The 26,295-nt window shown below is 36.9% G+C and overlaps 1 protein-coding gene across 2 annotated transcripts; it reads left to right on the top strand.

The window, feature by feature from the left end:
- Window positions 1–4,364: 4,364 nt before the first annotated feature.
- Window positions 4,365–15,715, top strand: LOC108675697 (thyroid adenoma-associated protein homolog). Of its 2 annotated transcripts, none has more exons than XM_047882499.1 (9): window positions 4,365–4,659; window positions 6,874–6,950; window positions 7,528–7,649; window positions 7,826–8,191; window positions 8,514–12,780; window positions 13,132–13,288; window positions 13,691–14,299; window positions 14,577–14,662; window positions 15,008–15,715. In XM_047882499.1, the coding sequence occupies exons 1-9, from the start codon at window positions 4,572–4,574 to the stop codon at window positions 15,533–15,535; spliced, it is 6,300 nt and encodes a 2,099-aa protein (XP_047738455.1). In that variant the 5' UTR covers window positions 4,365–4,571; the 3' UTR covers window positions 15,536–15,715. The 2 variants fall into 2 exon arrangements, with proteins under 2 accessions (XP_047738455.1, XP_018019219.1); XM_018163730.2 differs by having other exon boundaries at window positions 13,129–13,288.
- Window positions 15,716–26,295: the final 10,580 nt, after the last annotated feature.

The following is a 26,295-nucleotide window of genomic DNA, read 5'->3' as shown; positions in this document are numbered from 1 at the left end:
GCAATGTGGAGGACACAATTGAACATTTTAATGATAATCATGCTGCAGTGTGCACTGTGCAGTGCACCCAATTTTCCAACCAACAATTGGATCCTGCTCAAGAGTCAAGACTCTAGAGTCTAGACTGGAAGTCTATTTTTTCCTGTATTGGAAAAGTCTTATTTTTTCTGAAATATTGCAGCTCTAATATCATATAATTTTAGCATGTATGAAATCTTGTGGCTTGAACATCATAAATTTCTTTTTGATAGAAAAAATTGCAGTTTGCACTTCACAAACAAGTCGTTTCATAAAATTTTCAGCTTCCACAATGCGCAGTATATATACTTCGATGCAGAACATAATAACAAGTCATTGAAGTCCACCAAAAATGTTTCCCTGAAGATCGCTTAATTGCGGTCTGCATCGGACACCGGTCATGTCAGAGCAAGATTACTGCATTATCATTGAACATTTATCACTTGTTCTGTTTTTAGGGTAAAATTAGACTAGGGTTAACACACCATTATACCATATTCTGACACTGTAGGTAATTCCAACACCCCTCAATTTTTTCCTTTATATTAAGGCCCTAGTATGGAATATATCTACTTGGCGAGCCGCGACTGAATTTTTCGAGCCGTGGTTTTATGGATTTGCCAGCCGTGATTCCATTTCTACGAGCCGTTATTCTATTTCACCGAGCCGTGAATTCCATATCTCGGCCATGAAAAGCCATTTACGAGGTGCGAATGCAAATGTATTTACAAAGTTTTTGCACGTGTTACCCCAAATCTCTAATTTTACCCTTAAACAGTCAAATGGCAACAATAAAATTTGTCTCTACTGTAAGTTCAGCACGTGTTAATATACAGTCTGAGTGTCTGACCGCTTTGACATGACCGCAACTATGCGCGATCTTCAACAAACGTTTTGTTTATTTGTTTACATTGCGATGTTTATGTTTTTTCTGCAAGATATTTTTGGCAGAAACGGTAAAGCAATGCAGATTGCGGAAGTTGAAAATTTTATGAAATGACATGTTTGCGAAGTGCAAACCGCGATTTTTTAATCAAACAAAAATTTATGACATTCGAGCTGCAAGATTTCATACCTACTGAAATTATATGATATTAGAGCCGCGATATTTCAGACAAAAATAGGACTTTTCCAGACTAGTATTAAGCTTGGTCTTAGTTCCACACATGTGTAGATAAGGTAAACGAGGTATATTATGACACTTTGAGGATGTAGCATAAAATTAATGGCTATAAAAATACACCGTACGCGCAACTTGATTTTTGTTTGCTTTACGTCACTCTCAAAATACCACACTACGCGCCAGCAACAATGAAACATCACAAAATGTTGCCATATTTATTTAAAAGCCTTTAGAATGCAAACCTACCATATCCATATATTCCGTCACTGTGTGTGACTAAATTCGGAATTTTGTAAGACTAATTCTGGCCGCGCTTCAAACTCTACTAATTCGTAATGCTGACACACTTGTGTTCAAATTCCGATTGCTGTGTGAGCTGTATTGGAATACGACACAGCTTGGAATTAGAACACTATTGAATATTGAACACTACTTAATTAGGCTTTTAATTAAGAGCTATTAAGCTTTTAATTGAGAAAATTTAAATTTTTGCACACAGCTTGGAATGAGCTGTGTGTGTCTAATTCCAAGCTGTGTCAGAATTAGTTTTTATGTGTCTAATACCATCTCTTAACTTAATCATCTATTAATTTTTTTATCACTTGAAATCAGCAAATACAAGTATACTTGAAGGATTCCTAATATATTCAGAGACGTATTTAAAAGTCTCAAACCATAATATTCTTTCTACACAAACAGTTTATCAATATTTGGTAGAGCAAGGTCAACTATCAACTTTGACACATTTTCCGGTATTCTCACTGGGTGACGTGCACTGTCTCTCTTTGGATCTCGACATATTCCCGCCAGATGGCCCAGACCTAGTGTTTTGGCAATTGTATGCGCGCAAAAGTATGACGTTACTATTTCAACCATCAATGAATGCATGGAACTGAGAAAAAGCTTAATATAAAGGAAAAAATCGAGAAGTGTCGGAATTACCTACGATGTCGGAATATACCGCGTTTACCTTAGTTGAAACTTGAAATAGTGACGTCATACTATTGTGCGCAAGATTTCTGCCAAACACTAGGTCCAGCAAAAAATGTTAAGATCTGCAGAGCGAAAGTCCAAGTCAGAGTAGTTAGAACATCGAAAACGTGTGAAAGTTGATAGTTGACCTTGCTTTACTAAATAGTGATAAACTATTTGTACAGAAAGAATATTATGGTTTGAGAATTGAGACTTTTAAACAAGTCTGCAAATATATTAGGAATCCTTTAAGTATACTTGTATTTGTAAGTGGTAAATAAATTAATAAATGATTGATTTAAGAGATGGTTTTGGACACATAAAAACTAATTCTGACACAGGGTGTCGGAATTACGATTTTGAAGAAGGGTTTCGGAATTACGTCAGAATTAGTCTTGCAATATGCCCATTTAGTCACACACAGTGTCGGAATTCAGCGGTTTTGTAGATTTGAATTCTAAAGGCTTTTAAATAAATGTGGCAACAGTTTGTGACGTTTCATCATTGCTGGCACATAGTGTGGTGTTTTGAGAGTGACGTAAACCAATCAGAACTTGAGTTGCACATACGGTGATCTATTTATAGCCATTTATTTCTTGCTACATCCTTAAGGTGTTGGATTATGGTGTGTTTACCCTACCAGAGATGTGGAGAAACACATTCATGGGACTTGGTAAATGATAAGTTTGTGACTTGTAATTGACTTTTCATGGCGTAGATATGGAATTCACAGCTGGCAAAACCATAAAACCACGGCTCAAAAAAATCCAGTTGCGGTTATGAGAGTAGATGTTTTCCTCACAAGAAGCGTGCTGAGGCTTGTGCGGACTTTGGGGAAGCATCTTCTGATGCTGTGGGGTTAGGAGACTCAGACTGCCATAGTGGCTATCCAGAGTTTTTTAGACTCGTTCTATTTTTACAACCCCTCTCTTTAACTTCATGTCTTGTTGTTTGTTTGTTTGTCTGCTACAAATCTTATAATCTTCAATATGGTATTTTACACACTTCTACCTCTCCAATCAATCTGAAATTTTGCACACTTGGGTAAAGTTGGAGACATGATAAACCAATTGGCATGAACCAATTGACAGAATAAATGATTTAAAAAATTTAACAATTTTTTTGTATATTAAAAAAAGCGGTAAAAAAATATTTTTTTTTTAATATTTAAAAATAAAATAAGAAATTCATTGTACATGTGTAACATCTGAGACACTGGCCTCTTTAGAAGTGTTGTCTTTAGAAAGTAATTTTTAAATACATATTATTAATTTCTTCTACTCAAAATTTAGGCCAATATCTTGTGTATAATAATGCTATTATCCATGATACCATACTGGCCTACGTATAGTTATAGAACCCAAAAAGGTATAACTGGGATTGAATGGGATGCCAAAGAAGGGATGGAAATAATAGAAAAGGGAGCATAATTATGTGGTATAAGAGTTGGGAAGCAAGGAATGGAAAGAAAGGACAGCCTGAGACTGTAAATGATGAAGCAGATGCCAAAGTATAAGTGCATATATGATTGTGGTAAAGGTGGGAATATAATGTTCTATGTGAGAGCAAATGGTTTGAGTGTGAAGTTACAGAAATGAAATGAAAGGTGGAATAAAAGTAGACAGGATATTTGTTTTATGTGTGGCAGAGGTGAGAGGGAAACTGTGGATGAGGGTAGCAGTGGAGGAAGATGTGATGAGGGTAGCAGTGGAGGAAGACGTGATGAAGTGTGGAGCACTTGATGATGGAGTGTGATGCATATGACAAGGAAAGACTGGAAATGATGAGAGTGATACTGGATGCAGTGGATGAGAGGGGTGAGGGTGATGGAGAATGAGAGAGTGCATGGAGAATGGCTGAGAGGAAGATAAGAATGGAGGCCAGAGAGGCATAAAGAATAAAGCAATATTCAAATAAAGTAACTAGCAACAGTAATGTGATAGGACACAAATAATTATTTGGGGCCTAAAAGATACCAGTATTAATATGAACCCTGAAACTAAAGTGCAAGAAGTGGGACATAGCAAAATATAAGACCAAATAACTTTCTTTTTGAACTTTTCTCCCTTATTTGTGTGGTACTTTCTCTAAACACAAACTTTCCCAACTCTAGCCTTTGCTATAATATCATCTCTAACTGACCTCGTTTTCCTCTTCTCCTACTAACACAAATGAATATGTGATGTGTGGCAGCTAGCTGATATAAAGGCCTGACTTGCAAAAGTCATTTACAGGGTCGCCTTGTCCACCAATCCAAATTCAGCACATGCTGGAATGCGTTGTTGTGACTGCCAAGATTGCTGAACAGTGCTTGCTATAGACACTAGACAGAAGAAAGTAGACTGTGTTGTGCAATGATCAAAAATAATACATGTCATTTAACCTTGTTTACCAACTTCTGTGATAAGCACCAAGGAAGAGCTACTTCACTCAATTCTAATATTTGAACAAAAACAAGATGCTTCATTCAAATGAAGTACCTAAAAAGCAAAGAGTAAGAACATGTCAATTCATACCTTTGTCTTTAGATCCACCTTTAAGCCCAAGTAAGTGAACTTTTTATTTTTATTTTGTAGAAATTTTTCATTTCTTAAAACTAATAATAAAATCTATGAAAATTTAAAGGCAAAAAATTGCAAAGCATTATCATATAAGTAAGTACCATATCAATCAATCATTCTATGGAATTAAAAAGAACTATTTCTGCTAGAATTTTTTATCTACCATTATGTCAAAGTTGCTTCCGAAAATTGCCTAAATTAGATCATTCCAATGACTTCTTGGCCATTGTCATCCAATATTTGGAGAATGAGGCAGAATTTTCTAAAACTTGTGAATAAAAACAATCAATTTAGGGACAATTTTCAAAAATCACCTGCATAAATATGCCATTATTCCTTATATTTATAGAAAAGATTAGACAAGGGCTACCTATGAAAACAGGTGAATTGACAACAAACATGGGCATTATCATCTTGTAATTCAGTTTAATAAACAAGTTTATATACCAGTACATGTTTATAGAAAAGCAATTACACAAATCAGGGTTAAACAATTGCTGATAAAGTATACTTGTAAGTTGTAACACTTGAAAGCTTTTTAATTGGTAAATATGCATTGTAATTGCCTCTTGATCTATGGTACTGATTGAATTGAGCTGGTTTGTGGCATAAAATGCAGCTGTTTTCTTGATGTCTTCTTGGTAACTTTTATTACATGCTTGGCTTGGCAATTTTTTTCCAATCCCTAATATTTGGATAGCATGCAAATGAAACTTTCTTCTTGTTCTTAGAATATGTTTTCAGTAATATCTGGAGATAATCATAGCTTTTCTGATGCACTTTGGGGCACCACTAATAAAAATGCAACATGTAAAAAAAGAGAAACTTAAAAAAAATAAGATTGTGTGGTAATAAATTTAGATTATTTTGTTTGTTTTCAAACATGATTTGACCAAATTGAGCTGTCAGTTAAGAATGGAGGGCAACAAAATGCCTACCGTGTGTATAAAAAAAGTTGCCACTTTATGAAACCCCCCTGCCATTTGATGTTTAAGCTCCAAAAGCTCAAGGTTTACATGTATAGTAACCATTGTAAAGGGTCTACTGTCCATATTTACAAAGGGAACTTTTATTTATTTGGAAATTATTCAGGACTAAAATTGACCTTTTAAAATTCAAATCTTGCAGCCTTAAACATATTTTACTATAATTTACTTTTTAGCACATTTTCTCATTTATGGAAAAAATGCACTATTGTGCTCGCCATGTCCATCTGTCTGTCAGTCCGTCTGTCTGTGACCTCAAGTTTTTGTCGACGAGAAAATGTGCTCTCTGTCACTCACTGCAGTGAGTACTGAGTTATATATTTTTTTTAGTTTGGACATTATGTAACTTTATAAATGATTTCAACAGGTGGAGGGTAATGTATGACATCCTAGCAGCTGCTGGAAATGGAAATGTCTACTTTCTGTATTGTAACTAGATCATTTATCAATTTTTTAGCCTCAATATTCCTGCTATTTGAATGATCTTGTATCTAAACTTCATAATTACATAAGCCATGAAATTTAAAATATCTCCAAAATAATTGACTTACGGTACTGCTTTTTTTATCTCAGTAGAAAGTCTAACTTCTCTAAATTTGATACCTAGATGGAGTTCCAAATGAAAAGAGAAATTTTTTAAGCAGCTATTTTATATTTCAAATTTTGTTATTATTAATTTTCGTTATTCATTGTTATTTTGTTATTTATTGTTGAAGATATTGAATATTTTTTCAGCTGCCAATTCCTCTGCTGACTGAACAAAGCATCTCAATTGATAATTAACTTGAGCAATGCACTTTAAGCATTCAATTTCATGCTCTCAGAAGTTCTTGATGACTCATTTCCTGTAAATACAACTTGAAAATATATTCTTGTTCATAAAATAAGTTCTAAAAAAAATTTATGAAACGGGTAATGTTTTCTGCTTGAGAGTGCAATTGTGGCATGCACCTGACACTTTGTTTAAAATTGACAGATCCATGGATATTAGATCAATACTTCTAATTTTGAGCTGAGAATGGAAAAGGAAAGTTTTTATATGATTCATAGACCATTGTATTTTAACCCTTTTATATTACCAAATGTTAAGTATAAACCCCATGCTCAAATATATTGAATAATGCTAAAATTCTGGTGGACAATAGTCTGCAAAATTGTATTATTGTATTGTTGTTTTTCATTAAATATACAATAAATGGCTTTGAATTTGCAGGTGATGCTGTGAACCTTCTGTGGACTGGACTCAGTAAGAGTACAACTCCCTCTAGCCAGGCTGATGCTGTCAACAAAGTGAGGCAATTTTATTTATCACAAATTTAAAAACAATTGAAATGCCTAATCATTGAATATCCTTGCCACATTCAAAGTATTACAAAAGTTCAAAACTTGAAATATTTGACTATACCTACTTCTTTCACTCATAATATTCTGAGTCATAAATTCTTTGTTTATTTGCAATCTTTTGGGTAATCATAAAATGAAATTTATTATAACATTATTAATTGATCAAAATAGGTACTATGTTTGTATGGGATGATTCACATGAATACTGCACAAGATTGTTTGCTATTCCAATATATTTTTGAAAGCAGAAACTGAAGATTTCTCTTATCACATATTTCCTGCAATTCAATGTGTTTAAATGAAAGATACACCTAATTGATTGTAGTACCTACTATTGCATATTAAAAACCTTGGAAAATGAGGCATAGAAGTATTTTGTATTTCTAATCTTTGTCAACTCAATTATGATTGCAAGTACTCTAAGTAATTGCAATCATAATTGCAATCAAGTGTACTCTATAAGTACTTGATGAAAGTATTCACTCGGTTAACATTACTTATATTTTCATGCACTTTTATCAAGTTTGGGGAAGTGAGCAGCAGTGACTGCTGCAGTGATGCTGACATTAGGCAGGCAATAAATCTCCTCTGCCAGTCTCTGTTCCAGTGTCCCCTCAAAGCCCAATTGACAACCAAAATTACCAGGTACTTGATATTCATTACTTTCTTATGAAGTATGTTTCTTGACATTTTTTACTTTGAAAGATAGTTTGAAAATGTCTTTGATTTATTTAGGCTTGAATCCAATAAACTTGATAATTCTGCCATAGATATTTGCTTATTTTCATGGAAGCATTTTTAAAAGTTTTGATTAATTTCAGATCTTTGCACACCATCCAGAAGAACAAACCTGACATCTTCTATCCTGAAATCCATCAGGTCCTGAATAAAGTATTTTTGGATGAAAATGCTGTGCCCCAAAAACTTTGTCATGCCCTTGCCCTAGTCATGTCATCAAAAATAGTCAATATTCATACTGCAATTGCATGTAGCTGTCAAACTCTCAATGGGCTCATCAAGAAAAGATGCAGCAATGAAGGGAATATATCATCGACAAGTATTCAAGACATGAACAACAGTTGTGAAACACAATTAAGTCCTGAGTCTGGAATGGAGCTTCATTTGCATGTAAAGCTGTGTGATGCTGTGAAAAAACAGCTATCTTGTCTCTCTCGAGCTACTTTTGAGTAAGTTTGGATAGCCGTAAAAGTATTGATCTTGCATTAATTATCATGTTATTGCTATTTAAAAAGTTTGACAGTGAAAGGGTCAATAATTTTCTTTGGTGGTTTACGGTGATGGTTCAATCAATTTCAATTATATCATAAAAACTAATGAACAAATTGTTGCAGGTCAGTGCTAGAAGGGTCGAATTATTTATATTTTAGATTTTAGTTAATGCAGTTTATAAAGTTTAGCGGTTCCCAAACTCAAATTAGGTTTTGGTCTTCATGTAATCTAATAAATTAAAGTATTAATTATTTAATTTCGATTCGGAAATTATTTCAGTGAGCATACACCACATGTGACGGTCTCTACAATGCAGCATGAACTGCAAGAACTAATGAAGTCAACAGTTGCCTACCTCCAGACGCTAACGCCAGCACTTGGATCGCAGCACAATGAAACTTGTGGCAGCCAGAAAATCTCTTGCATGCAGTTCAGTGATGCCATTTTTTCATCTCATATGGCACCATTAGCTCAAGTCTCAATCGAGATTCTAGCTGCAAAAAAATCTACGCTGGATCTTAGACTTGTCAGCGGACAACTTTTAGGTGTTTTGGGTACGTTTTGTGACGGTGGCATTCATGCACTTATAGTAGCTGCTCTTGAATTATCTTTTACATCCACGCTGGAGAACTCTGCTTTGGTAGAAATTGTGGCAAGCGTCCAGTCATTGCCTATTTTGGGACGAATTGCGGTATTACACGGTCTTCTATGCACAGTTCCTTCTACCGAGCTTCTAGAAACTCGCATTTATGTCGAAAACGAGAATCCGGCTAACCCTAAAGTGTTCGGAATGGAACTATTGAAACATATCTTCGTTATAGGCAACAGCTCTGCTGACGGAGAGCTAACCGTTTCATGTTCACGATTGCTCAACCATTGGACTCTCCGTGTTCTGTCAGCACGAAGCACATGTGAAAAATTCTCAGAGTTAATGCCAGTTGCCTCGGAACTTGAGAAAAAACTTTTGGAATACTTGGAATTAACTTGGGAGCATTACTTGGATCGAGTTAAGCACACAACTTATGAAACTTTCATGAATTTTCTGGAGATTCGTCAAGTGTCGTTGAACGATTCATCTCATTCGTACTTCATGTCTCTTGCCTGTCGGCTGGTCAGTGTTGTGCCACGTAAAAAATTTGCTGTGAGTGCCCTGCGTTGTCTCGTCAAACATGTCAGCGTTCAAACCCTGTTGGACTCTTTTCCTGGGCTGCCTCTTGCTCTTGTTAAGAACTTGGCTGACTTCTCTCATGCAGGTTGTTGCTCTGAAGCCCTAAAAGCTCTGTTCTTGAAACATATTCAAGAAGTCTCATCAGACGAGTGGCAAGAATTTTGGATTACCCTTATTTTCGACAATTTTTCACTCGAAATGACTAGCTTTGGATTCGAATTGTTAATTAAGAATTTGCTTGAAACTTGTCCCTCTAGCTTAGCCTTCGCCATCAAACATGTGTTGAAACGCGAAAAATCTCTCAATTACGAGCATTACATGCTACTTATCTCTTGTCTGAAAGTGGGCAAGAATTTCAGCGAAGCCGCTGTGAAGGATCACGCGCCAATTGGTGACACCACACAAAGTCTGAAACTGTGGAAGAACCTCATCCCATACTCCATACTACAAAGATGCCTCTTCCATGTGGACGAGTGGGTGCAAATCAGTGCATTTGGATTAATTTGTGACAGCCAGAAATTGACGGACGGATTCGAACAAGAAGAATTGAACCTTTTGCTAGAATTTTTTCGAAGAAGCCTCAGCAATGACGTTCCATCACGACGTCAGGCGATGCGGGCTTCTGCCAAACACTTATTTCAAAGATTGCAAAACTGTTATAAGGCTGCGAAGAAAATTACTATTAAAGGCTTGCTACTTGAAATCGATGTTTCTATAGACGCAACTTTCATAGCTGCTAATGATGAACTGCGGACATACAAAGCGTTTTGTGAAATGGTAACCGATACTTTGTTTGCCTACTTGCATCCATCTTACAGCTATTCAAGGAGATGTTGCGCTTTATGGATCCTCTCAGACTATCAATCCTGTATCGGTGTTGACAGCGATACTTCGGAGCTCAGAATTCAGTCTCATTCCAACTCTAAATCATTTGGCCATGATTTACTCCTTTGTCTGAACGACAATTACTTGCACAACAAGGAGACTGCCACGAAGCTCTTGTTAAGCGAACAAATGACAGGCAATTTTTCTGTAGACAATTTATTTGAATGTGTATTTTCATTAGCATCATCATGTAAACCATCAGATTCCCTAACTGCCAGTCATGTTCTTCAATATTTGCTTGCCTGTCCAGAGCCTCTGCATTACGGTGGCCTTAAGTTTGGCCCGAGAAATTGTCTAGAAATGTGTCGCTGTATTTACTCCAAGTTAAAGTGTGAAATTAAACAAGCTTGTGAAGACATCTTCGCTTCGTCCGCTTCCCATCCCATGTATGGGCTTCTGTTTCTGCTAAGGGTTGTGTTTGCACGCGTAACGAAGGAAGACTTAGAAAAAAATTCTCGCGAATGGTGCGTGTTCATAGAAGAATTAGTTCTCATCTGCCGAGATGTTCACTCTCACGTTCGTTTTGTCGTTGAAAATGACTCACCTGAAGGCAATATTCCTCTGAATTTACCTGTTTTGGAGAAAGTGGTCGAGAATAGTTTGGGTAACCGTGAGTCAAATTCCGTGCAAATCAAGTCTTCGAGTGAAAGTGTCATGTCTATCGACAGACTTTCGAAAGCTACTGGTGTGAGCGCGCAGATGTTGTTGCTTTGTGCTTGGCGAACTGTGAAGGAGATTTCAGGTCTTTTTGCGGACATATGTCAGCATCATGCCATTCTTTTCTCATCAACAGCAAATTTTTCGGTTGGAATTTTCGAGGAGATTAGCGATTATTTTATCCAAGTATTAGCTTTGACTAAACACAGAGGGGCTTTTGAGCAGACTTACGCCGAATATTTACGTGTCTGTGAGCAGTTGTGGCTAAGCAAAAATCCTAAATTCAACGCCGTCCCTGAAACTTGGATCGAAAATATCATCTGTGACATCAATTCCAAACCCGATGGGAAATTTTGTGCTACCCGTCGCAGTGCAGGAATTCCCTTCATCATATTAGGCGCATTAACGACCGAACCTCCTGTTCATGGAAGCCTTTGCCTGCAGAAGACCATGGAGTGTCTTCTAGCTTCGGCATCTTCAGACTCTTCGCAGTCTTCTGACGCACGCCTGCACGCTTTAAACATTCTTCGTGTTCTTTACCGCGACGCGAAGCTTGGTGACTCGATTATTCCCTTCGTCAGTGACGGAGTGAAATCCGCGATCTGCGGGTTCTCCAGCGCCGTGTGGTCCATCAGGAATTCGTCTACTCTTCTATTCGCTGCACTCGTCACCAGGATGTTGGGAGTCAAGAGAACAAAAGATGATCTGCATTCCAAGAACGCTATGTCTGCTTTGCTGTTCTTCAAGCGTTTCCCTGACCTCTACAAGTTCCTTCTTGAAAAGCTTGAGGAGGGAGTGCAGGATATTAATCAAGGGCGGCTGGCAGCGTCCCTCTACCCCATCCTCTTGCTACTAGCTCGGCTCTCCCCGTCCCCTCTGGAGGGCATGACTTCTTCCCTCACATTGGCCAACTTTGTGCCTCTTGTGGTGCAGTGTTCAAAGGCACAAATTTTCAGACTGCGAGATCTAGCTTCTCGTGCCTTGGCTCCATTGGTGTCTCTTGATGCCCTTAAGAACACAATATGTCTTCTGAGCAACCAAACTGGTGAAAAGTCTCATAACTCTATCCATGGAGCACTGCTAAGTATACACCAGCTTCTTCTAGCCTTCAACTCTCACGTCAACAATCATGCATTGAAATCGTCGATCTTGGAAGTTCTTAAGCCTTTGTTGCCTCTTGCAACCCTAAAAAATCCGTGCTGCGTGACACGCTGTGCTACTTTGAATATTTTTCATTTGCTAGCAGAAAAAGGGTGGCTAGTGAATTTTCCTGATTGTGTCGATGATTTAGTAGCTATCTCTAGGGAAATGTTGCAACCAACCACAAGCAGCACGGATTTTTCTCGCGTTCCTTGGTATTCGCTGATGCAAAAATCCGCTGCAGAAATTATAATCAATACTAAGAAGTCGGATTCTACGGGCGTATCTGCCCATGAACTTCTTCAATGGATTCTTTTCCAGAAGCCTTTTGTTCGAATTCTAGCGCTTGAGCGTCTGCAGACAGGTCCAGTTTCGCCATCTGTTCTCCAATCAGTTGTTCAGAACCTCATCAACGAAGAAAACTTGGACTGCCGTATAGCCGCGTATACTGTAGTACTCAAAACACTTGAAAACTCGGAATCAGTTGGATCTAAAAGTATGGCAGATAACAAAGACGAAGAAATCTTTCGTATTGGTGTTGATCTTGGCGTTTGCGCGAAAGAATTGGACGCGCTGCTCAGTCACATCATGACGAAAATTGAGGGCCAAGTGGATGGGCCAGCAAGACTACGCGACGAAGAGCTGGTTTGCATCATCCCTCTCCTGCAACACTTGCTGTGTCGCAAAGACAACAACGTAAGTAAAACATTTGTTGATATTGACGGTTGCTAAACTTGTCTAGTTACTAACTTTATGCGCTCACCGCATCTTAAAATTGACTGTTATAATTTCATTAATTATGTTAATTGATATTCTTTCTTGAAAGATCATTGTCTCCAAATTTACATACTATCTACATATCAGTGACATTTGCCAAAATGTAATGTTAGCAAATACCGCCATTGGTGTCATAAGTGCACTTTAATAATCAAGATAGTGATTTCAATTGCGATAAAACCACCTCTACATAATTACCTCATTCTAAATCTAACACAAAACCTAAATTATTCAGTGACCGTGTCTGGTATTGTACATTGTTTTCAGATGAAGTTGAAAAGTTTATCGTCACTGTGCTGCCACCTGCAGCAGTGGAGCGATGCTGACCAGGCACCAGCAGTGCGGCTGGAGGCTGCTAGAGCTACAGTTGCTCTCCTCCAACTCGCTCTCAGTGATGCTAAACCCTCCCTTCTGGACTACCAGAATGGTAAACTAATTTCTCATCTGTAAAATAGATGAACATGTTTTTGCTTAATGTTACAATTTCCGATAACAAAAATGTTCTCGGTGTTGACCTAGCATAGATACAATTATTTACTTAATTTTCAGTATTGTCGAGCAGGCGCAGGTTTATGAATTGCGGTGGAGAAAAATCAACTCGCTCACTAGATTGCATGTAAAGATGTCTATTATATAGACTTTGTTTAATCCATAATTGATATCTCCGGTCATTTTTATCGCATTTTCTCATTTATGGAAAAAATGCATTATTGTGCTCGCCATGTCCGTCTGTCCGTCCGTCTGTCTGTCCGTCCGTGACTTCACGTTTTCGTCGACGAGAAAATGCCTACTACTCACTGCATTGAGTACTGAGTTATATTTTTTACAGATCGTCTGCTTTTTGCTGCGTTTGAGTGCCTCGTTTTATTACTGCAAGACGATGACTCCGAAGTGAGACGCGCCACTGCGGCTGTGTGGCTCATCCTTCTTGCTCTTGTAGAAGATCCTTCCAAGGATAATGTTGAAGGAGAATTTTCTCCGGTGGATGATCTCAAGAAACAGTTTGGTGTAGAGTGCAATGCTGAAGATGTAAAACGACCCCCTCGTTGTGAAACGAATGTGGGATCCGCAATTCAAACTGTTGTCCCATCTCGTGTAACGGTACCATGCTCAAATGACTGCCATATCGCATCAACTACTGAAGAGAAAGTGGAAGCGACAGGATGGGAAACGACTGCCAATAAAGAAATTACTGAGAGATTTGAGGGAGCTTCGACAGTCACTTCTGATGAACAAGCAAGAATGCAAGAAATTCGTGCTGATCCTAAAATCATCCCTGAATTGGCGTCTTCGAGTAAAGCTCCTCACGCTCTTCGTGCGATAGCTGAGCGAGCAGTGGGAATGGCGGTGGGCCGACAGTGTTTCTACGGAGGATCTGTGCTGGGTTTCACGTCTCTGTGCGCTGACCGCGTCCTGAACGCTCTCTTGCTCTTCATTGGTGAGGATAACGTCTCTTGCAATCTCTGAACCAATATGCAGATAGGTTTGATCGGCAAAATAAGAATAATCATGCTTTTAGCTAAAATTGCAGCTGCTGTAAACTTGTAGTCGTTATTTTGTCTAGTTCAAGACTGAACTGGTTTTAGAAAGGAGACTCATAAATTAGTACTTCAAATTAGTAGTATTTCGCGCGCAATTTTCTACTCGTTATAGTAAAGTATAATAATTACTTTTCAGTTCTCGATAGAATGTAATAATGTATTATCTTCGGCCAGGTAACATTGGAGGTGTTCGGGCCACATCACTGCTTTGCAGTTTGATTTTACGGGACTTGAGTTCAACGGAATTTGGCTTATCCGAGGTAAACTAATTAATGACTAAAACTTTTGGGAGGTTTCACTGAGCTGGAGAAACATCACGAGTTGTTTGTTCTCAGCATCAATTCTCTAATGTGGAAATTTTTTTATGTTTCAATGCTGTCTTCCAATTTTCAATAACATCGTTGTATCGTTTGCAATATTGTAATATTTATTGTACAATATTTATAATGTAACATCGTTTTACAATATTAATAATCTACAGCAACCCAATTTTTCATAACTCCCAGTTTGTGATTACTTGACCAGGAAGCCTCATGTTGATTACGTAAGTTATTATATATTTATTATTGAAGGTGTTCATATAAATTGAATCTATTTTTCTGCAGGAAGATGACCGTGCATTCGACAAAAGTGAGACGAGCACACACAGAGAAGAACTTGTTTTGGCCGACTACGCTGTTGAAAGTTTGATGTGTTCAGATCTGAGGGAAACTTCTGTTATTATGACAGATTTTGTGCTCCCTCATATTGTGGCATTGCAGCAAAATAACTTTTGTTCTTTTGGATGCTGTCTAGAAGCAGGCAACCGTTCTGGCCTATTACAACCTGAACTCGCATTGACTGAAGTAATCGCAATGATCTGCAAGGATATTTGCCATATTTGTTGTCAGCTATGCGCCAAGAAAGCCTTTTCTTGGCAAATCACAAACTCTAGTGCATGGCTCGTAAAGTTGTACAAACGTGTTACATTAGCTTACACTTTGATCCAGTCCTGCTCGCGTAACTTTTCTCCAAGTCCCGCCCAAACTGTGTTCAAGAAAACTCTCCAGCATGTGAAGCATGCCATTCATCAACAATATTTTCAGTCTTCACTAACAGCAAAAATTTTAGCGATTGTGCATCTACAAGTCTAAGTGGAGGAGTCTCTATGATTATCATCTTACATGTTTATTGATTTTACTGATCAGTGTGTCCAAACCTCTCCCTCCCTAGACCCGACTTCAACATTCATATAATCTTAAGGGACCAAACATCAGGTACAGCACTTTCAAAGCTCGCTTAACACGTTGACTCCGATTGCTTAATCTTGTACTATTATTAGACATGGTTGCCAGGTATTTTTTCGGACAAATTCCGCGATTTATTTTTTTTTTCAAATCCGTTGGTCGGCTAAAATTTATGATAGAGGTACTTCTTAATTATTTAAAAAAAAAATAAATGAAAATTTTTCACCGGAACTTACAAATATACTAGTACGGATTGAGTTATAGGCCTTTTCTGGCCTCTTTTATTCGCGGACTTGGCCTTGTTTTAGGTCATCTGACAAACCTGAATTATTATGTACCACTACGTTCTGAAAAACTACATTTCTTGGTATGCATATGTAGTACATACCACTTGGGAGTCAACTTGTTGAGTAAACGTACCTAGCGCCTGAGCTCTCGTCTGTGATACGTTTGTTTGTCAACTGGCTGATTGAGTTGTAAAGAATAGTATTTTTGATAGCATGGCAACAGAATGCGAGCAAGAATACTCGTCATGCTCTGTGCCTGAATGATTATAACGACGCTGCGCTTGTTGCTGTATAAATTGCGGCCCCAGGTCCATAGTTTTATCTTGAACGTTGAACTCCCAGTAGCTTTTATTCCCTCGTTGTTCACCCAATCGTGTTCTCATAAGAATAGTTTTTGAAATGGTGTTAACATCTATATTGTGCTCAATCATTTATTTACAAATTTGTGCACCAAAAAATTATTATTTTGAACGTATACACAGTAGTGTCACTCTGAACAATCATGACAAATGCTTTATGTTTAATTGTTAGTCATTAGTTGGTCAAACAGTTTAAGTCAATTTAGACCGTATTTTTTAATTTACCTGTGTGCACTAGTTATTTCCATGTGTGCATATCAAGAATTTCATACGTGAATTATTTGTAAGATATGTATCATATCAAATGAATGTTTTAGACACACGACCACCTCATAAACATTCGATTAAAACTGATATACAATTGAAGGTTTATTATTTTAGAGCGACATATTTAATGCAGGACAGTTTGTCAATTCATGTTGAATAACTTTTTTAAGCTTGTCGACAGCGAGAGAAAAAATTCCTAAGTGGTGGGAAAGAATTGTCATCAAAGTAGAACGGCGGAATGACAAGAAATAATACGCTGAACAGCAGACAATGCTGCCTGTTTGGAGGTATGTTTTGTCTCTGCTTCTCCTGTCCTAGTGCTATTCTTGGAAATTCCTAGAAGTTTGAGAAAATTTTCAAATAACTGTTGAAACATTATTTGCTTACGCACTTATTGATTGACCGAGTTTTGGGCAGAATTTCTGACCTAAACACAAAGCACACATTTTGGCAAATGCTTAGAGCATAACTCTGGCAATTTTATACAAATTTTTATAACTTTGAAAAAAAGAAAATTGCGAACGCAGATGAGTAATCAGTAATGTATACGGTTGAACTAGTAATGGGGTAGACCAAGGTAGTAATGTGTGCGAATAATGAGTATGTACCATGAGTATTGTGTGCGAAGAGCGTCAGAAGTTTTTTTCAGATTTGTTTTGGATTGGAACAAAATTTTCATCAAATTTGCCTCAGGTGGATCGATCTAAGTGATTTTTTTATTACATCAAAATAACCTTACTATGCCTAGCGTAAAAATTGATTACATATTACATAGACTTGAAGCCCAATTTAAAAAAGAACGCAATTGAGTTTGTTTACTCAAACACCAACAATTATTTCATTTTTTGCAATTGAAAAGAAGTGTTACAAAACAACTTGAATCGAAGTGAATTGAACGTGCGGACACTTTGCTTAATTAAAAAAGAAAGAGCTCACAATCTGGGGACATCTTCTACCGTAAAAACTTTTCAGTTCAATCAATTGAAGTAAAATTGTGATTCTAGTTGTGCCCTGAGAGTAACCTTACGTATGAACATTCGACAAGAAACGAAAGTCGAAAGCTATTGCCAATCCAAAGAATGTCTTCCCACAAAGAAATAAGGATACTTCAGTGGAATTGTCATAGTCTTGGAAATAAACTTAGCAACCTCAAACTACATATATACTCAAACAAACCACATATTGTATGTCTTTCTGAAACATGGCTCTCACCAAACTTTGAGCCAACCTTCATCAATTATAGTGCTGTCTATAAGCATAGATTTAAAGTGATTGAAGTGATTAATTAAAGTGATTGAAGTGATTAATTAAAGTGATTAACAATTATAACTCAAAACTCTGTCGTGGGGCCGCATTGGACTGGTCTTCAGAGGCCCCCGCAAATTTGAAAAAAAAAAAAAAGAAAGCTATTGCACTTTGCAGGAGCTGAGGAGCAAGACTGCTTATGAGTTATGAACATGAAGTTCTGATGAAGACGTGCCTCAGGCACAAGCGAAGCAATTATTACCTGTATTTAAGTCAATTATTCGATTCAAAAAGATATAAGGGTAGGTAAAGACATTCTGAAAGCAATGCCAATTCAAATGAGACAGTAACTTAGTATACGTAGTGTTTTATAGTCTATTATTCTATAATGTTTTTAATTTCTATGGTCAATGTTTGATGTTAAATTCAAATTGATGAATTATTATGAATAACTAGGTATTTGAGCTCAATGCAAAAAAAAAAAAAAAACATTTTGATTATTGTATTAAACTACTAACTTAGTCAAGTTAGGTAGTGTAGGTAGCTAATCTATAGGTAGGCTATTTGTCTTTGAAGTTTATATATTTTGCTATTAGGTTTACTTAACACATTGTTAGTTCAAAGTACTTAGTTAAAACATGACAAATATTGTCTAATTTAGTGTTATAGTTCATCTTTAAATTTAATGGACTAAGAGACATAGTTTGAGCTTGGTATTTAAAGTTGGTAAGTCATGTTTGGCGAGAATAGTGAACATACGGTTACATACCAATCGTCGCAATCGGAATCGATGCTGCTGACTGCTGAGCAAGGGAAAAACTAAAAAAGGTAGTAGAACAGTAGAACTATAGTATGATTATCAACTCCATATAATGATATATGCAGGATTCTGAGGATTGATCATTGATGTTGCTCAACTTGCTCTTGACATGATTTAAATTAATTTATACTATTTTATCACTTGACAGCACAGTCACACAGACTCACAGTCACAGTCAGCACTTGCATAGGGTAAACAGGGTATATTCCAACATCATGGGTAATTCCGACACCTCTCTAGTTTTTCCTTTATATTGAGCTTTGTTTTAGTTCCATGCGTTTGACGTTTGTTGATGGTTGAAATAGTGACGTCATACATTTGCGCGTCAAACTACTGCCAAAACACTAGGTCTGGGCCATCTAGCAGGAAAATGTTGAGATCCAAAGAGAGACGGTGCATGCCACCCAATGAGATCATCGAAAAATGTGTCAAAGTTGACAGTTGACCAGTTGACCTTGCTCTACCAAATAGTGATAAACTGTTTGTGTAGAAAGAATATTATGGTTTAAGACTTTTAAATACATCTGTGAATATATTAGGAATCTTCTAAGTATACTTGTATTCAGGATGGAATTCTAATTTCGGAGGTTCATATATTATTTCGATGATCGATCCACCAAGACCACTTCTTCTATCTAACTTCGTTATTTGAGGCAAAAAATGAACTTCTTAAAGGCTTAAAACACGCACGCTAACTTGCTCAGTTTCTATAAAGTACCTAATCACTTGGAAGTTGTAAACCTGCACCTATCACTCAACAATTAAAATTAGACTTATAAAAAAGTATTAGTTAGTTGAAAATTTGTCTCTTAAGTTGACCACAATGAACTAAACTTCATTAAGTAATCATTAGGCAGAGTTTTTCATCATGCACACTAAACACGCAATTCAGAGTTCAGACGTGACGAACTTCATAACACGTGAGCTAACGTGCTACTGAATTGAATTGCTTCTTTCCCGCTAACGGTGATCTAGCGGGATGATCAATCGTTACTTAATTCGTATACGGTTGTATACCGTAAAATGGGGTAACTTAGACCACTTTTTTCTTTATAACTGATGCCATTTTTTTACCAGCTAAATTAAACTTGAATTGAAACATGCAAAATACAGGTCTATACTCTAGCTTCACTCACCATAAATTGCTGGCTCCTGCCTCTCATAGTCTTTATGTAATTTCAAAAAAAGTGATGGTCTTTGTTACCCCAGCTCTTGGGGTAACTTAGACCGGGTGGTAAAATCAATTATATTTTTTGGTAAAATAACTCCAAATAACTTTAGGTTTTGGTGCATTGTAGTAGAACTCTTCTAGTTACATATGCAAATGACAAACTTTAGGAAAGTGTCATAGTTTGCAAATGGGGGGCGCCGCCCCATAATAAGGGAAATGTGACTACCTAATGGCAGCCCTGATGGGGTAATATTGACTGGCTTGGAAATTAAGTTAAAATTACCATATATAAGACTCTGTGTAGTCTGAAACATAAAGAAAGAACATAAATAGGCTGTCAACCATAAAATATGTTATATATGGTAATTTTATATTAACTTCCAAGCCAGTCTATGTTACCCCGTCAGGGCTGACATTAGGTGGTCTCAGTTACCCCATTTGAGGGCAGCGCCCCCCATTTGCAAACTATGACACTTTCCTAAACTTTGTCATTTGCATATGTAACTAGAAGAGTTCTACTACAATGCATCAAAACCTGGAGTTATTTAACCAAAAAATAAAAAAATTGGAGGGGGTACTCTGACTGGCTTTGAATAATAGCTTTTTTTTGTGGGTCACATTTTAAATTTTTTAACCTATTAGATATGCAAACTTTTCAAATCTTTCTATTGTGTCATGTAGCCTCAGTATTAGGCCTTTAATGCCCATTGACAAAATTTTTCTATGTCAAATAGTTTTTGAGTTGTGGGGGTTTTTGTAAAAAAAACGAAAAGTGGTCTAAGTTACCCCGCCGGTCTAAGTTACCCCATTTTACGGTACAAATTACGAATTAACTAATTGTTTGTATACTTAATGCAAGAGAATGAATAATTATGTTGTTTCTGATCAAACAAACGAAAACTTTTTTTTGTTTCTGATCAAACGAACGAAAACTTCTGTTCAAACAAACGAAAACTTCTGATTAAACGACTGAAAACTTCTGATCACACGAACGAAAACTTCTGATCAAACGAATGAAAACAACTTTGAATTCTAATACGGATTGTTAATTTTAACATCGTATTTCCAAAAATCAATTATTGCATTTCTTTTAATTGAAAAACATCCTTTTACATAAAAAACAACAAGTTTTTTCTTACAGCTCCTCAGGAATGACGAATGAATGCTCCTCATATTGACAAATGACGATCTTACTCTTATAGCTAAAAATTTTAAATTGAATGATTTTGTCATTTCAAAGACTCCATTGAATACGTACAGAACTTTAGTTTTTGGAAGTGTATTCAAGAAAAGTTTCTGAAATAGTAGAAACATTTCCATTATCATTCTGAAATAGAAGCGTCATTTCCGTTCTTATATATAAACAGGATTAATAAAATACCTATCAAATCCATCCAATGTCATTCAATTTGTGATGTATGAACAACCGTTTTACTTTGATTCCTATGATGCTCATTTTTACCAGTTGAAGCTGTAGAATTAAATTAAATTAAAAAATTAAATAAAATTAAATTTTACTATATCAAAATTTATTATTTAATACACTAGATGGTACATGCTGTCAGCTGTAGAATTAAATTCTATTAGAAAAATGTTGAATTAAAAATCTGATTATATTTTTTAAATTAAAAATTAATTTTTAGTGTATTAAATTGTATTATTAATGCACTATACCGTACGTGCTCTACGTTTTCTATAATGTAATAGTTTCCCATATTAAACAACGAAAATTTTCTAAAAGACACAAAACGTTCGAAAACGTGGGATGGCAGACAAAATCATTCAGAGTTTGAAGTCAATTTATCAAGATAAATTCAACATAATAGGGCAAAAAATTCAAATCTGGAACGTATAAATAGGTTTTTATAATTTAAAAAAAAACTTTCAATCATTTAAATCTCAGAATGGAATGTGAATCAAGTCTATTTATTGTGAAATCAAACTAGACACAACCAAAACATAAGTGTGTGACACAGGATAGAAATCTAAAAATGATGGTTCATATATTATTTCTGATCCACCAAGACCAGTTTCTCAATCCAACAATGTTATTTGAGGCAAAAAAAAAGAGCTTCTTGAAGGCTTAAAACACTTATGACGTATGCCATATGGGTATGCTAAGCTTCTATTAAGTAATCACTTGGAACTGGAAGTTGCATGCCTGCAGCTTTCACTCAACAATTGGGCTCGAAAGGATGATGTCATGGCACCAAATCGCCAGATGCATTGTGGGATTGGCTGCCATATTTGTAGCAGGGTCTAGCTTTCACCTACATATTAAATCTACTGCGATAGTCTCTTTTTGAAGTTTTTGCATGAAGATGGGATGCTACTGCACCATTGTAGGATGTACCAGTCGTTCTCACGGCCATTTAAACAGAAAACTATACAATGGAATGCGTTTATTCAGTTTACTAGCCGTGAATGCCATGTATATTGTATCAGTTTATGGCTCGTACTTATGTACAAGCCATAAATGGCTTGTTTATGGTTTATGGCTTGTACATCGAAGTTTATGGCTCATACGTCGTAGTTTATGGCTTGACATATGTATTGCATACCAGTTTACCAGCCGTGATCCCTTTGAATATTTATTATATACGATACTATACATTTTCCAGGGGCAAAATCTGTTACTTGCCTTTAGATAAGCTACATAATTAAGAATAAAACATAATAATAATTACAGAACAGATAACATTGTCATGATCCATTATCCTGCAGCGATGATAGTGTTGTTGCAGTTGGCTGGTTTGTTGGAAGATCAGAATGATTCGCTTTGTTCTATAACATCAAATGTTTCGAGTTCTTTACATTGCCTTTCAATTTCAATATAAATTGGTTTTGCAAAACGTTGAGGTTTCTGGTGAATTGGTGTGTTGTTGGTCAGTTCTGTGGTCGGAGGTGTCACATGAGCGCGTCCAATATCGGGATCGGTATTACTATGAGCCGTCCAAACCCAGGTTACTTGGTAAGCATTGATAAAATTCTATCCTTTTCCTCTTCAAAAAGGGGAAAAGGAATTTCATTTTCCATTCTTAGAAGGTTCCATTCATCAGCATCATTATCTTCATCCAGTTGTACTACCAAACTAACTCTACCAAGTACATAGCCTTTCTTGATTTGTTGAAGTTTTGTTTCTCCATGTTGTTGTTGTTGTTTCTTGCGCCAAAAAACGTCACGCTCGCGTGGGCGGAGGCTCTGGTGGTGGTCGGAGGGGAGGCGCCGGAAGAGGGGGAAGATGGGCGAAAGCAGGGAGGGTGACCAGGAATGTCTCCGCCTCCACAGGGTTGTCCCACAAAGATGAGACGCTGAGGGACGTGGGGAAGAGGTGCTGGACGGATTGGAGGGGATCCCCGCACTCCGGGCAAGCGGCGCTAAGGGAGCGTCCGACCCTGTGGGTGTAGGACGCAAGGGAGCTGCAGTATCCCGAGCGTAGCTGGGATAGCGCTGAGCGGTAAGGGCGAGGGAGCGAAGCCTCTTCTGCAGCAATCGGTGGTGGTGGGATTGAAAGGATAGCGTTGCTACCGGCCGTCGCGGCAACACGGGCGGCTATCTCCCCTCGGAGTGAGCGTTTTGCTTCTCCGTAGGCACCGCCGGGCATCCTGCCGTCAGTCAGGAAAGGCGCCACAAGGTGGCCGAATCTTGTCCTGACTGAAGCCTTCATGGGGCGGTCTCCAGGGGGAGCGGAGACGATGCTAAAAGAAGCATGAGAAGGCTGGAGGGCGCTGGCTAGTAAGATTTTGGGGGTTTTGTCCAAGGGGATGATGCCATTGCAGATTGTTGCAGAGGGGTGAAGACGGGATTGGTGAGTGTCGGGGGTGAAAAGCGTGACTGAGGATTTCCCAGGAGCCACGGCCAGTTTCTTGGCGGTCGACCAGTCTGAGACGCCCCGGAGAAGCTCAGAGAGATCAGCCTCCGCGGCCTGTACGGCTGTACCCATCCATCCACAAATTGTTTTTAAGAAGCTTCAAGCATCTTGAAGCTTAAGCTTCAAGCGTATTCCTTTCTGCTTTGTTCTTTCTTTCTCTATTGCTACCAAAACGTCCAAATGTGTAGGAATGAGAGAGTAAGCTGAGGCGCCAGTGTGATACAAAGATGGCAACGTAGCAACGCGGCTAACGTGGATACGCGGGAGCTTGGCGAGCCCGATTAAAAAACGACTTATAAAAGTATTAGTTGAAGATTTATCTCATAAGTTGACTCACTTTTGACTGCAATGAAGTTAACTTCATAAAGTAATTACAAGTTAACAACTACACTGCCAAGCAGACTATTCCATGATGCACACTTAACATACAATTAATGGGAGCAAGACTACATATTACAACAAGAGCGGCATGCAACTGATGATCCCAGCGGCCCAGCCCGATGCATAATTTATTGGAATGATCTTGGTTGACGCCTTAACGGTATCCGACTATCATTAGTAGTATATTCAATGCTAGAGAATGATTAATTATAATATATCTGACACAGGTTTGAAATATTTTTGGAAGCATAAAACTTGAATGAATTATTTCATTACTTTGACTTGGTTGACTTCAAAAGAAATATTCTGATGCAAATTAATGAAATGCTTTTAAAATATATCAAATGATGTCCATTTATATGTAAAAGAGGGTTTAAACAATTATGAATTGATATATTGTCCTTTAAATAAGAATCTTTGCTTTGAAATTTTGGATGATATGTCTACCACAATATTTGTACAGTGGTATCAAGAGTCAAAGCTGACAACTGATCGTTTAATGGCCGCTAATATGTTGCATTGTTCTACCCATTACGGTCAATAGAACCAAAATAAACTCTGTTCATCAAAAGGATGAAATGCTAATATCATGCTTACATGATAGTACAATAAATTTTGAAATCTACTCAAGTCATGGGACTTAAGGGGAGCGTCTACCCCAAAAATTATCTCGGCTATTTACAGACGGATCACTTTGAAACTTGGTACACATGTCAAATCAAAAAATAGACAGCTTTTATTCGTGTCAATTTTTCGAAAAAAATAAAAGAAAACGTGAAATTCTTAGAAAACGGCCAAAAAAGGGGGTACTGTAGAAATCTATCTCCTCCTAGAATTTTCAAGCTACAACATCGAGACGCATTCATTAATCAACGTACAGATATGGCAGTGGTACCGTTGGATAGGGCAGAATGTCAGCTTTAAAATGAGTATAAAAACCGAAAAAGTGAAAATTTTCAATTTTAGGGTAGACGCTCCCCTTAAATTCATACTCATCATAGGCTATCTTGAATTTTTGCACTGCATTTTAGCATTTTGTAAAATTATAAATTTTAAATAGGTAACAACTTTTTCAATTTAATTCTGAAAGCATCACATCTATTGAATTCTAATAGGGATCATTAATTTTTGCATCCTATTTTTGAAAATCAAGTATTGCATTTCTTATAAATTAAAGATTCTTTCAAATTAAAAACATTCATATTTATTAAATATAAATATTTTAAATTTAACAATTTTGTCATTTCAAAGACTCTTTTGATTACAGAACTTTAGTTTTCACAAGTGTATTCACTATTCAAGAACTGTTTCCGAAATAGACATTTCCATTAACATATATAAATGAGGTTCACAAATACTTGCCAAATCCAATCATTGTCATTTAATTTAGGATTTATGGATGACAATTTTACCTTTGTTCCCTCATGGCTTAATTCTACCTGCAGCAGCTGTAGAAATACGTGCCAAGGCCATTCAAGCCAACACAAACGTTGGGTCACCATAAAAGTGTTGCATTGCACTTTCAAATAGCATATGGGCTTTTTTCAGAGATGCCATACAATAGCCCTCACAAAGGTCTTTAAAATGAGCCCAAACTTGCTTAGGAAATGTTTCATGGTAAGAAGTTATTAATGAAAAACACTCAAAACCGTCCCTTATTAGTACCCCGTTTGATGATACTACTTTATTTATCCGTGATACCATTCCAGGGTGGTGCCCTTAAGTTTTAAGGCAAGATTTTGCAAATGAGATATAGGAATTCTGTCAACCATGTTTTTAAGCCAACTTCTGTGTGCAACTTTTATGCAAGTAAAATTTTTTGATATGGTAAATATTTTTTGCTACAGACCTTGGCAGACACACATTTCCAAAATCTTTTTTTTCACACTTTTTTCAGGGATTTTTTAGAGGTAGTAAATGTACGATTTCTTAACTTACTTTATGCTATGTATATAGTAAAAATGTTGAACTTTAAGCCACTGTTTTTAGCTTTGCAAAATTTAGATAAGTTTAGCTGCTAAAACCCTCTACAAAATATGGGACTACTGTCCCAATTTACCCCGCCCATCCCTTATTACCCCATTTGATAATACTCCTATTTTTCCTAACAATAATTGATAGAAAGTGAATACTGTAGTATTCTTTTGTTTGTAAGAAACTATAATGGTTTGAGTTTTCTATGAGCAGTCAGTAATGAGATCACAACTCTATATTTAATATTACTGATTTTGTCAGCATTGTATTTGTTTTTTTGCTTTCAGGTTGT

The sequence above is a fragment of the Hyalella azteca genome, unplaced genomic scaffold, assembly GCF_000764305.2.
Source record: "Hyalella azteca isolate HAZT.00-mixed unplaced genomic scaffold, Hazt_2.0.2 contig10613, whole genome shotgun sequence".
In the NCBI taxonomy this organism is placed as follows: domain Eukaryota; kingdom Metazoa; phylum Arthropoda; class Malacostraca; order Amphipoda; family Hyalellidae; genus Hyalella; species Hyalella azteca.
The sequence above is the reverse complement of the archived record's forward strand: the minus strand, read 5'-3'. Positions and strand labels throughout refer to the sequence as shown.